The sequence below is a fragment of the Plutella xylostella genome, chromosome Z (genome assembly GCF_932276165.1).
Source record: "Plutella xylostella chromosome Z, ilPluXylo3.1, whole genome shotgun sequence".
Taxonomy (NCBI): domain Eukaryota; kingdom Metazoa; phylum Arthropoda; class Insecta; order Lepidoptera; family Plutellidae; genus Plutella; species Plutella xylostella.
In genome coordinates, this window is record NC_064012.1 from 5,308,862 (window position 1) to 5,321,201 (window position 12,340).

Genomic DNA, 12,340 nt, shown 5'->3' on the forward strand with positions numbered 1-12,340 from the left:
CTCCATCTGTCGTTTTATGCGCATTTATTAATGTTATTAAATTAATATAAACATTACCAAATCCTGTAAGAAAATATATCAGCATGCATCATCAAGTGGCAAGTGAGAAAACTTACTTTGGCCGGGAGTGTAGCAGCCGAAGACACCGAACTTTCACACGAAAAGTTTGTTAAAAGAGCATTTCACAACTTAAAACTGTTCAAACAAACACATAAACTTGCAATTAATTGTCTGTTCACATGTTTATTTTATTGTCCAAGAAAGATGGTGGGGATGATGAGAGTTTATGATGATTTGTGGGTGTGGGAGAGCAATGAGTAGTGGAGATATCGAGAGCGATGTCGCGCTGGGGGTCAGACGGAGACGTGAGTCCCGGACGCCAGTGCAATACCGACTGATGGGGGGCGGCAAGACAAATCTCTTTTATACTCGTCCGTTTTCATCCCCTCTCAGGCTTCAGATCTGAAGGTTAAGGGGTGTGCGCGAATTAGCGCCAGCCCTTTTCCCTTTGTTTTGCGTTGTGAAAAAATTTATATCAACGAAATTAGGCACGAAAATTAGGATTAAATAAAATGATTTGTTTCATTCTGATTTATCTGTGTAATGGTTGGTCAGTTTGAGTAAGGTATGCCTCCCCTAGTAATGGCTCCCTCAACCGCCTACCGCCGCCGCCGCGCCGCCGCCGCCGTCGGCCCGTCGGCTGTTTTCCGACGGAAACGGGTTGCGAACTTGCGATCATTGTCAAGTTCACGATCACGCCAGAGGAGTAGCATTTACACAGGTTTTAGGGGAATACGGATAGGAATGATTTTGTTTATGGCCTGGATAGTTAATAAGAAGTTGTGTGTGTTCAGGGTACAATAGTTTGTAAATATATAGTAGAATTATTTCGAAATTTCTTCTTTCTAGGTAATACTGAAAATCTAAAATACCAATAATGATAACTATTGTTTTGCTATTTAAGAAGATTACTTTAGTATGGAATATAGCGCTGTTATTTATTTAAGGCTTAAGTATGTAGAATAAATTAAGGGAGAAAATGGGCCTATGAGAAAAGACTAGTTAGAGCACTGGAATAAGAACACTGATGGTCGATAGGTGCCCTCAGAATAACATGTTCTTTTGATTGGTTCACGACTTAAAGTGAGTACTAAGTTTTAGATATCAATTTATTACGGATATTTAATATGTATAAGTATGATTAAAGTAGGCGGTATCCTTATTGCCTCTACAAAAATTGTATCAGAAACATTTTCTTAAGACTTTATTATTGATGAACCATTTTAGTTTCGGTTAAAGTAGTAATAGCGGTTACAATAAAACATAGTAGATTGACATAAAGTTTTGCGATTGCCGTTGAGAATTGAAGAAAATTTCTTTCTAAATCATTGAAAGACTTTTAAAATTGGAATTTTAAACTGAAGGAATGAAATTGAAGGGATTTAGTTCGTAACCATTTCGGTGGGAACGGAAAGGATTTTAGCATGTCAGTTTGAAAAGAACCAGCTGTCAAAATGTAACCAAATTGAATGAGATGATCTAAAGCTAGTTTTTCCCGTGAGCTTTACTTGGTCCTAGAGTCCTAGGGTTTTCCGCAGGAATTACGGGATCTTTCTCTTCATTCTGAATTGGTGATGATGTTTTATTTAATTATCCAAATAATGTATTAATTGTGTTTTTTGGTAAATAAACTTATTTGTATTTATTTGTTTGTATTCCAGTGAACTAGTTAACGGGCTATCTGTGTATTTGACGGATGTCTCTGTACTGCAGGCCTATCGCAATGTCAAATTGAAATAACATTTACGAAGTGATTAGTGTCAAATTCAATACATTTTGAATCCGAAAATCAATTTCAAAACAGTTGTTACAGTTGGCTTGGGTAGTATTGACTCCAGCGCTATTCAGATATAAAAATCGACTAGTCTTCAAGTATTATTTATGAAGATAAAGTTATTTTGGACAGGGTAGACCGGCGTGCGGGGGCGGCACAATGGCTCGACGTGTCACGGTGACATGAGTCACAAAATGTGTAAGTATTTATTGACATGTCTGCTGCCCCCGCCACCACACGGCACGGGGGATTCACATCCAGCGAACCAAGAGCTTAGGGCTAGACCCTTCCTTCATTGGAAGGAGACCTGTGTCCCAAAAGTGGGGACGTGATGGGTCGTGATGATTACGATGAACCAAGAGTAACGGAGAGCTATAGATCGGATCCAATGGCGTGTTTTGTGCAGCAGTGGAAGGCTGTATGCTCATGATGATGATGAACCTAGATCTAGAATGCGACACGTTAACTTTACTACGAAAAACATGCAAAACATAAAAGGTAGGTATTAGGTAACAGTTTTGATTGTTGTGATTTCTTCTTTTCTCACGCACTCTACACCTAATTTTGAGTCATTTATTGACTGGACTATTTGTAATTTCAGACACTCATGTGGTACTTCTTCATTAAGGGCTAACAGTTAAAGAAAAGAAACTCTTATCTTTTACCGGGTGTGCAAATAGCGTTTAGACAAAGAATTTTACAGCCTGGTAATAGAATAAGCGTTCACTCAACTGGTGTAAACACACCCTTACGTAGGAGATGATGTGTGATATCGACCAATACTGACACTTTATGTAGGGGAGCGCTGAGAGTGGAAACGGATATCGATGAAAGGAATTAACGGATGTTATAAGTTTAACGTGTGTATCTTTGTGGCAGCTGAGGTTGTGTAACACCGATTTGAATTTGGTGTTTTGTTTGGGTAGTTACTTGACAAGGGACTTGCACAAATTAATGGCGATTATTTAAAGAATGCATCGAACCTTAGAGTATATATTTGCATCGAACTACCTAGACAAATGTCGCATTACTCACATTCTCATAGCCATTACCATCTTCAGGTCCTCAGATTCCTAATTTTAGGAACATTTAGAGCTCTAGTAGACCTTTTTTTCGTCAATATGATGGCGATGTCCAGCCAAAAAAAACTATTTTAATTTTATCATGTGATATTCGTTTCATTGTCAGGGGTTTTATCTTCGGTTACCTTATCCTAGTTTGGTTAATTTAACATTTTGTATTTACATTTTTTTTATAACTATTATCATCTATTTCTTATGTTAATTTTCAGTTGCATGTTTTACCTACCACTAGTTTTTGTACTTTTGTAGTACCTTGTTAACGGTACCTATATGTTTTTGGTCTGATTCTGACGTTGATTTTTAATGAAAAATAATCATATGATTATAGTATTATCCTATATATTTCAACCAGAAACTAAAAACAGTAATCTAACATAAAGTCGGTGAAACTATGTTTGCTCTGTGCTTTTCCTGAAGAACCCATAGAGGTATGTAAATAACTGGCTATTTAATCAGAGCTGAAACATAACTCGCAAAAAGTTAGACCACAGCGCACGTTTATACAACAAACTAATTAAAAACTGATTCCTTTTGCCCCATTTGTAATAGGTACGTTCTCTGTTTTATATCCGTTTCCATCAGAGCATAAATTATGTTTGCATCAAAACCACATGTTCGTGTATGTATAACTTAGTTAATATTTTGTATTAGTATGATTTGTTTATGAATTGGATGAACCGCATAATATTAAATGAAATCTACATGTTTATTAGTGTAGATATATTGTTATTTGGCTTGTACTATAAATAAATTAACACGAGTTAAGTTTCAGGGGCTCTATCGCGCACAAATGTATCGCTTTGTGCTATCGCGGCATATTTTTATGGCAGTTAAGAATGATTGTTATGGCAGACGGGGCAGGTCTATTGAAAATGGTGGTTCGGTGAAAGAAGACTCTATCGTAGTAAAGTCTAAAGGACACCTTCAGACCCGTATTTGTATTCGGATTTGGGTGGTTGCGGAGAAGTAATTGTTAGCTATTGTTGTTGTCTTATGGTACCCTGCGGTACAGAGAGCCTTCACGAGAGTGCGCCACGCCGTCCTGTCCTCAGCACCCGCTCTGGCCTCCGTCCAGCTCAGGCCTTGCGCTCGCAGCTCGTCGTCCACTGTACGCCGCCATGTGTGCACGGGGCGACCGCGTTTGCAGTCGCCTCCTATCTACTCCCCTTCTGTTAGAGTGGCCGATCCATCTCTATAGTGGTGGATGATAAACTCAAAATTAAGTACGGTTTTGGTAATCTATTTGTACGGTGTGAGTTTTGCATGCGCTGTTATAAGTTGAATGGTTTCGGATGCAGAGTTACAATTACGGCAATAATACGGTAATTTTGTATCTTCTATAATAACTAATTATATTACTGTTTATAGGCTCGAAATAACTGGACCGATTTTTAAAATTAAATCATCATAAAGCTACATTACACTTGAGTGTCAAATGTTATTTTTTACACAGTGCAGTTTTTAGTGAAAACACAGTAAAAACCGGATTTTATGATATTATTTAAACTATTTTAAACGCAAGTTGTAATAATTATCAGATAATCGTATTCGGGCCATGGAATATGGCAATAAACCGGCTCTTTTTTCTAATACAATCTTATGTTGGCTATAAGACTATCCTAAAGCGGGTGCAGGGCAGCCCTCGTGCATGGGCAGACATTACCACATATCAGAAAAACAGACCTTTTCCGTAAGATGCATGATACTGATAATTTTAATGTACAATTTTATTATTCCTTCACAGTAAGATATTATAGTCGTAAAAAGCTACAAATGGATATTAAAAACGATCTTTTAGAGGCACCACAACTTTGGTTTTGCATAACTGGTTATTTATATTTTTAAAACTTGACCACATGCCCGGAGTCGATGTGATTGGCTCTCAACAACTGTATTATTATTAACTTTTAAATATGTATTTATATAATCCTTACGTACCCTACCTAGGTACGTATAAATCAATGTTTCTACGATAGATAATGTCGGGGTGATTACTAGCAATTATCCTTGCTCAGGAAGGTATCAGGTACTTGGTATTGCTGAAAGTGAATGTTGATTTGCTTTGTTGTTCGTTTATTTATCATCATGCCTTCGACCACCACATTCACATATAGGTAGGTACATCGTATATACTTATTTGTAAAATATTCTCACGAGCAAATAAAAAGTTCCATTTACAAAATGCCGACACCAAATCACTGTTTTTTCTTTTGACATACTTAATAAAAGAACATACTTTTTACGTTTTTAGTTGGTAATATTCTGATGCGCTTTTAAATTCTGATGCACTTCAATATTGTAGACGCTAGACGACGTCATTCATTTCGTTAGCCTTTTATGTGAAGCATATGAGTGGCAGGGTGTCCCACGCTCTATATAGATGATTGCATATAGGTCCAGCTGTAGGGGCCGCTGTAGGTTCCTCCTCACGGCGGTGTTCCCGGGTTTGGAGGATTTCCTTCTGAAACTTTTTCACCGTGCCTATTCGTACTTATGTGTTACACATACATAAGTACGAATTGCATCGTCGCTGTCGAATCATTCCGAAACGAGTGTTCTGATAATGACATTTTATATTTCATTGTAACTTTATGTTCGTTTACTTACTTCTCTATTAAATAACCGTTCACTTACTTACCAAACATATAGCAAATAAGAGTATAGGATATATTTTAGTACCTTAGCATGGTCAGAGGATAACTGTGGTTATACCACGATACTTATAAGTATACTACTTTTCCTAACCACCTTATCCTTGGGCATATATATCGGACAAGCTTACATATTTACGAGTAATCCGTACTCTTGTCGTGTAAACGCCGCATAACCAAAGTTTGACTAAAGGCACGTTTCGTTTGTAATGTGAGTAAGTAGGAATCTAGAGATTATGATGAGATTTCGCCTGCTAACTAAACTTCATATATTATATGGTCACTATTACTGAGTTACCGCAGTTACAACAAACGTAAAACCTTAAAATTATTGATAACTTGTGTGTGGGCGGACTTGGTCCTATTTTGCGTACCGAACCAAAATTAACTTTTAACCGTACAAGACATAAGTATACGTAATACAAGATATATGTAATACAAACAAAAGAGAATTTTCTATTGTTATGGTTACAAAAAGTTAGGAAAGTATAGAATACTCAGTACCTACGTGCTAGGGCACGCGAACCTACTTCAACCGGCCACGATGCCACGAAAGTTACAGCTCGCCGGTCCAAACAACTTGATAGTTCCTGAAGTAGGCTGTGATTACACTTTTATGCTTTTCAAACTAACCTACTGTCAATCTTAGAATGAATAATGGCTGTAATGGCTGTTTGTTTGTTTAACAACGACGATCAAGACTGAAAATAAACTTTGTCTTTATCCTGCTAGGTATAGTGGGTATCCTAAACTTGTGCTGAGGTATTGGGGCAATTTAAAATAAGTTTGTGAGCGCTTTTGTAGGATATTTATGGGATGATAGAAGAAAAGTTTGTGTGTACTGTGTAGCTGTTACAGACGCAACAGGAGTAAATACATCGATCGGTCATGGAATAGTTAGGTGGGTTATGTATGGGTAGGTTATACTCGTACATATCCAAACCTACATACATACATACTTAAATTTTATAGGGTATTTCTCCTAATGAATTCAATGGTTGGGCAAGTTTTCGGACGTCGTACCTAGGTTTCTTAGAATTCACCCTTGATCCCTAGAGTGAATTTTATAGGGTAACGGGTAACGAGCGTGTAACAGATCAGAATAGCCGGATTTTTGTACGTTACCTAGTAGGAGGGTAACGAAAAACAAACGAACGAGAGCTGTCCTGCAATCGGCGCGTTTAATACAACGAGATAGAGACGAGGCTCCGAAACTTCGTTTTTCGTCTCCAGATATCGTTGACTAACATTGAATACCCCTTCATCACGACCCATCACGTCCCCACTGCTGGGGCAACCCTACAATACCTCTAATGTCTATTGATATTTTACCGGTGTCGGTTGTAAAACCTAGGATTTAGGCCCGGGTCTCCTATTACGCGCCGTAGATCGCGTCCAGCGTCACGCCGTAGGCCGCGTCACAATGCTACTAACATCTACATGTTTATTAGTGTAGATATATTGTTATTTGGCTTGTACTATAAATAAATTAACACGAGTTAAGTTTCAGGGGCTCTATCGCGCACAAATGTATCGCTTTGTGCTATCGCGGCATATTTTTATGGCAGTTAAGAATGATTGTTATGGCAGACGGGGCAGGTCTATTGAAAATGGTGGTTCGGTGAAAGAAGACTCTATCGTAGTAAAGTCTAAAGGACACCTTCAGACCCGTATTTGTATTCGGATTTGGGTGGTTGCGGAGAAGTAATTGTTAGCTATTGTTGTTGTCTTATGGTACCCTGCGGTACAGAGAGCCTTCACGAGAGTGCGCCACGCCGTCCTGTCCTCAGCACCCGCTCTGGCCTCCGTCCAGCTCAGGCCTTGCGCTCGCAGCTCGTCGTCCACTGTACGCCGCCATGTGTGCACGGGGCGACCGCGTTTGCAGTCGCCTCCTATCTACTCCCCTTCTGTTAGAGTGGCCGATCCATCTCTATAGTGGTGGATGATAAACTCAAAATTAAGTACGGTTTTGGTAATCTATTTGTACGGTGTGAGTTTTGCATGCGCTGTTATAAGTTGAATGGTTTCGGATGCAGAGTTACAATTACGGCAATAATACGGTAATTTTGTATCTTCTATAATAACTAATTATATTACTGTTTATAGGCTCGAAATAACTGGACCGATTTTTAAAATTAAATCATCATAAAGCTACATTACACTTGAGTGTCAAATGTTATTTTTTACACAGTGCAGTTTTTAGTGAAAACACAGTAAAAACCGGATTTTATGATATTATTTAAACTATTTTAAACGCAAGTTGTAATAATTATCAGATAATCGTATTCGGGCCATGGAATATGGCAATAAACCGGCTCTTTTTTCTAATACAATCTTATGTTGGCTATAAGACTATCCTAAAGCGGGTGCAGGGCAGCCCTCGTGCATGGGCAGACATTACCACATATCAGAAAAACAGACCTTTTCCGTAAGATGCATGATACTGATAATTTTAATGTACAATTTTATTATTCCTTCACAGTAAGATATTATAGTCGTAAAAAGCTACAAATGGATATTAAAAACGATCTTTTAGAGGCAACACAACTTTGGTTTTGCATAACTGGTTATTTATATTTTTAAAACTTGACCACATGCCCGGAGTCGATGTGATTGGCTCTCAACAACTGTATTATTATTAACTTTTAAATATGTATTTATATAATCCTTACGTACCCTACCTAGGTACGTATAAATCAATGTTTCTACGATAGATAATGTCGGGGTGATTACTAGCAATTATCCTTGCTCAGGAAGGTATCAGGTACTTGGTATTGCTGAAAGTGAATGTTGATTTGCTTTGTTGTTCGTTTATTTATCATCATGCCTTCGACCACCACATTCACATATAGGTAGGTACATCGTATATACTTATTTGTAAAATATTCTCACGAGCAAATAAAAAGTTCCATTTACAAAATGCCGACACCAAATCACTGTTTTTTCTTTTGACATACTTAATAAAAGAACATACTTTTTACGTTTTTAGTTGGTAATATTCTGATGCGCTTTTAAATTCTGATGCACTTCAATATTGTAGACGCTAGACGACGTCATTCATTTCGTTAGCCTTTTATGTGAAGCATATGAGTGGCAGGGTGTCCCACGCTCTATATAGATGATTGCATATAGGTCCAGCTGTAGGGGCCGCTGTAGGTTCCTCCTCACGGCGGTGTTCCCGGGTTTGGAGGATTTCCTTCTGAAACTTTTTCACCGTGCCTATTCGTACTTATGTGTTACACATACATAAGTACGAATTGCATCGTCGCTGTCGAATCATTCCGAAACGAGTGTTCTGATAATGACATTTTATATTTCATTGTAACTTTATGTTCGTTTACTTACTTCTCTATTAAATAACCGTTCACTTACTTACCAAACATATAGCAAATAAGAGTATAGGATATATTTTAGTACCTTAGCATGGTCAGAGGATAACTGTGGTTATACCACGATACTTATAAGTATACTACTTTTCCTAACCACCTTATCCTTGGGCATATATATCGGACAAGCTTACATATTTACGAGTAATCCGTACTCTTGTCGTGTAAACGCCGCATAACCAAAGTTTGACTAAAGGCACGTTTCGTTTGTAATGTGAGTAAGTAGGAATCTAGAGATTATGATGAGATTTCGCCTGCTAACTAAACTTCATATATTATATGGTCACTATTACTGAGTTACCGCAGTTACAACAAACGTAAAACCTTAAAATTATTGATAACTTGTGTGTGGGCGGACTTGGTCCTATTTTGCGTACCGAACCAAAATTAACTTTTAACCGTACAAGACATAAGTATACGTAATACAAGATATATGTAATACAAACAAAAGAGAATTTTCTATTGTTATGGTTACAAAAAGTTAGGAAAGTATAGAATACTCAGTACCTACGTGCTAGGGCACGCGAACCTACTTCAACCGGCCACGATGCCACGAAAGTTACAGCTCGCCGGTCCAAACAACTTGATAGTTCCTGAAGTAGGCTGTGATTACACTTTTATGCTTTTCAAACTAACCTACTGTCAATCTTAGAATGAATAATGGCTGTAATGGCTGTTTGTTTGTTTAACAACGACGATCAAGACTGAAAATAAACTTTGTCTTTATCCTGCTAGGTATAGTGGGTATCCTAAACTTGTGCTGAGGTATTGGGGCAATTTAAAATAAGTTTGTGAGCGCTTTTGTAGGATATTTATGGGATGATAGAAGAAAAGTTTGTGTGTACTGTGTAGCTGTTACAGACGCAACAGGAGTAAATACATCGATCGGTCATGGAATAGTTAGGTGGGTTATGTATGGGTAGGTTATACTCGTACATATCCAAACCTACATACATACATACTTAAATTTTATAGGGTATTTCTCCTAATGAATTCAATGGTTGGGCAAGTTTTCGGACGTCGTACCTAGGTTTCTTAGAATTCACCCTTGATCCCTAGAGTGAATTTTATAGGGTAACGGGTAACGAGCGTGTAACAGATCAGAATAGCCGGATTTTTGTACGTTACCTAGTAGGAGGGTAACGAAAAACAAACGAACGAGAGCTGTCCTGCAATCGGCGCGTTTAATACAACGAGATAGAGACGAGGCTCCGAAACTTCGTTTTTCGTCTCCAGATATCGTTGACTAACATTGAATACCCCTTCATCACGACCCATCACGTCCCCACTGCTGGGGCAACCCTACAATACCTCTAATGTCTATTGATATTTTACCGGTGTCGGTTGTAAAACCTAGGATTTAGGCCCGGGTCTCCTATTACGCGCCGTAGATCGCGTCCAGCGTCACGCCGTAGGCCGCGTCACAATGCTCACTACGTCTACACGCCAACGTCGGCGTGTGAGGGAGACCGCATCAGTATATTTCTATAGTGAGCATCGTGACGCGGCCCACGGAGCGACGCTGGACGCGACCTACAGCGAAAATAGGAGACCCAGGCCTTACCGACTGAATGCCGGTAGAAGTCAGGGTACGCATGTATTACATGTAAGTACCTAACCTACTTCCCATTACAACGGTTAAAACATTTTAATAACTGTTTGATTTGCTTGTATCATAGATAGGTACATACGCTGCCGCTGTACATAAGCAAAAAAAAACCTTAGTCGTTCTATGGATTTGGAGTACGAGCGGAGTACCTACGTCTTAACTTACGTTCTGTACCCACTTAATTTTAAACACATAAACTAACTAATATAATATAATACTTTTAAGTACCTACAAGCAAAAGCGTTTTGCAATGTTTGATTAAAGTGACGGTTAATAAAAACTTTCGTAGCCACCTGACTACAGTGATAAATGGTGTAGGTAAGTATATTTTCAGTCGTTGCTTTGTAACAAAGCGATATTATATTAGACTCATTCGTTACATAAACTATCGTAATATTTTCGTGAACCTACTTAATCGCGCGCGGTTATGTAAATCCCACGCCATAAGGCGGTCATAATAACATAAATGTAGAATTGTAGACATCAAAAACGTTTTTAAATGACACCGAAATTCAATATCATTATGTGGCCTGATACTAACAGTAAAACAGTTTTACAGCTAAAGCTATACCCTTGGTGACAAATCAATCGAATTATGTAATATTTATGCAACAGTTGTTCCAGTGGTGACGAACACATTTCATGATCACGACGATTCACCACGTTCACTTCAATATAGAATTACCTATTTACTAAAGAGAAGCAGATGTTTGTGACAAAAGAGTTTTCCTCACTCCCCGGGAGCAGTGTTTACATTTTTCCTCTACCGCGCATGACATGAATGAAACACACAACAAGGCATGCTCCCGCGCAAACTTCAGGACACAGTCGCCCTGTGCCCTTTAATTTCAGGTCCTTACATAATTTCCTTACGTAATCTCAATTCGTAAGTATACGTAACCTAATGTCAATTACACCAAAAAATGGGTCTGAATTACTCACCACTACGGCTCGAGAAACGGGCGGGCCGGAGTTAAACATTAACTCAGGTCTTGGCGATGGACTACCATTGTGGCGACCCGAGGTCGGCCACCGGTGGTTGAGGTTGTCCCGCGGAATAATGGTGACGCTTTTTAAGTAAACAATAAACAACAAGAAAGTCCCGGCAACCAGCGCACTCAACAACACACACGCTGTGCTCGACGCTTCGTTCGCGACTGACTGACTTTAATTTGATTTGACACGAGCCGAGCGAAGCGCGAGAGTTTACTGTCAAATGCTGTCAAAGTATCAACATTTTAGTCTGTGGTATCTTTACATTGAGCGGTGTTAAGTTATTAAAGCCGAAATATTTTTTGGGACAGTAAATATGAATTCTTTTCTAGGAACACTCTTTCTAGGATTCGTTAAAAAATATATTATTTTAACTCCTAAAAACCTTTTTTAGCGCCATCTTGTGAGGAGTAACCATACTAATATAGTGCTTTGATATCAATAAGTCAATCGCAGTTTACGTATAAATCTGCGTCTCCCATGGCATATCACTGGATGACATTGCATTATCAGTACGACATTAGAGCATCAGCTCGAGGCCCTATTTTCGCAAAACGCAAAGGGCCTTTTACTGACCGATCAATCGAGCAATGAAAAGAAAACAAGAATTGGTATGGAGGCGGTATAGTGCTGAGCCTGTACCGCTAGATGGCGACACTCTCGTGCCATATAAAATATTAGCGTTTGCTTTCCACTGCTTCAACGAACGGTGTTATGAATTGTATTGTTACTTATTTAGTTTATATAGGAGTACTTCTAAGCGTAAGGGCACATTCAAGTAGAAA

At 38.6% G+C, this 12,340-nt stretch overlaps 1 protein-coding gene across 5 annotated transcripts in view; it reads right to left on the reverse strand.

The window, feature by feature from the left end:
• LOC105387093 (LON peptidase N-terminal domain and RING finger protein 1) overlaps positions 1 to 11,711 on the reverse strand; it is a 71,010-nt gene extending 59,299 nt beyond the window's left edge. For all 5 annotated transcript variants that reach the window (XM_048632965.1, XM_048632964.1, XM_048632963.1 and 2 more), the window contains exon 1: positions 11,505 to 11,711. In XM_048632965.1, coding sequence (XP_048488922.1) covers positions 11,505 to 11,543 — 39 coding nt within the window. In that variant the 5' untranslated portion in view covers positions 11,544 to 11,711. The remainder of the gene's footprint in view (positions 1 to 11,504) is intronic.
• Positions 11,712 to 12,340: the final 629 nt, after the last annotated feature.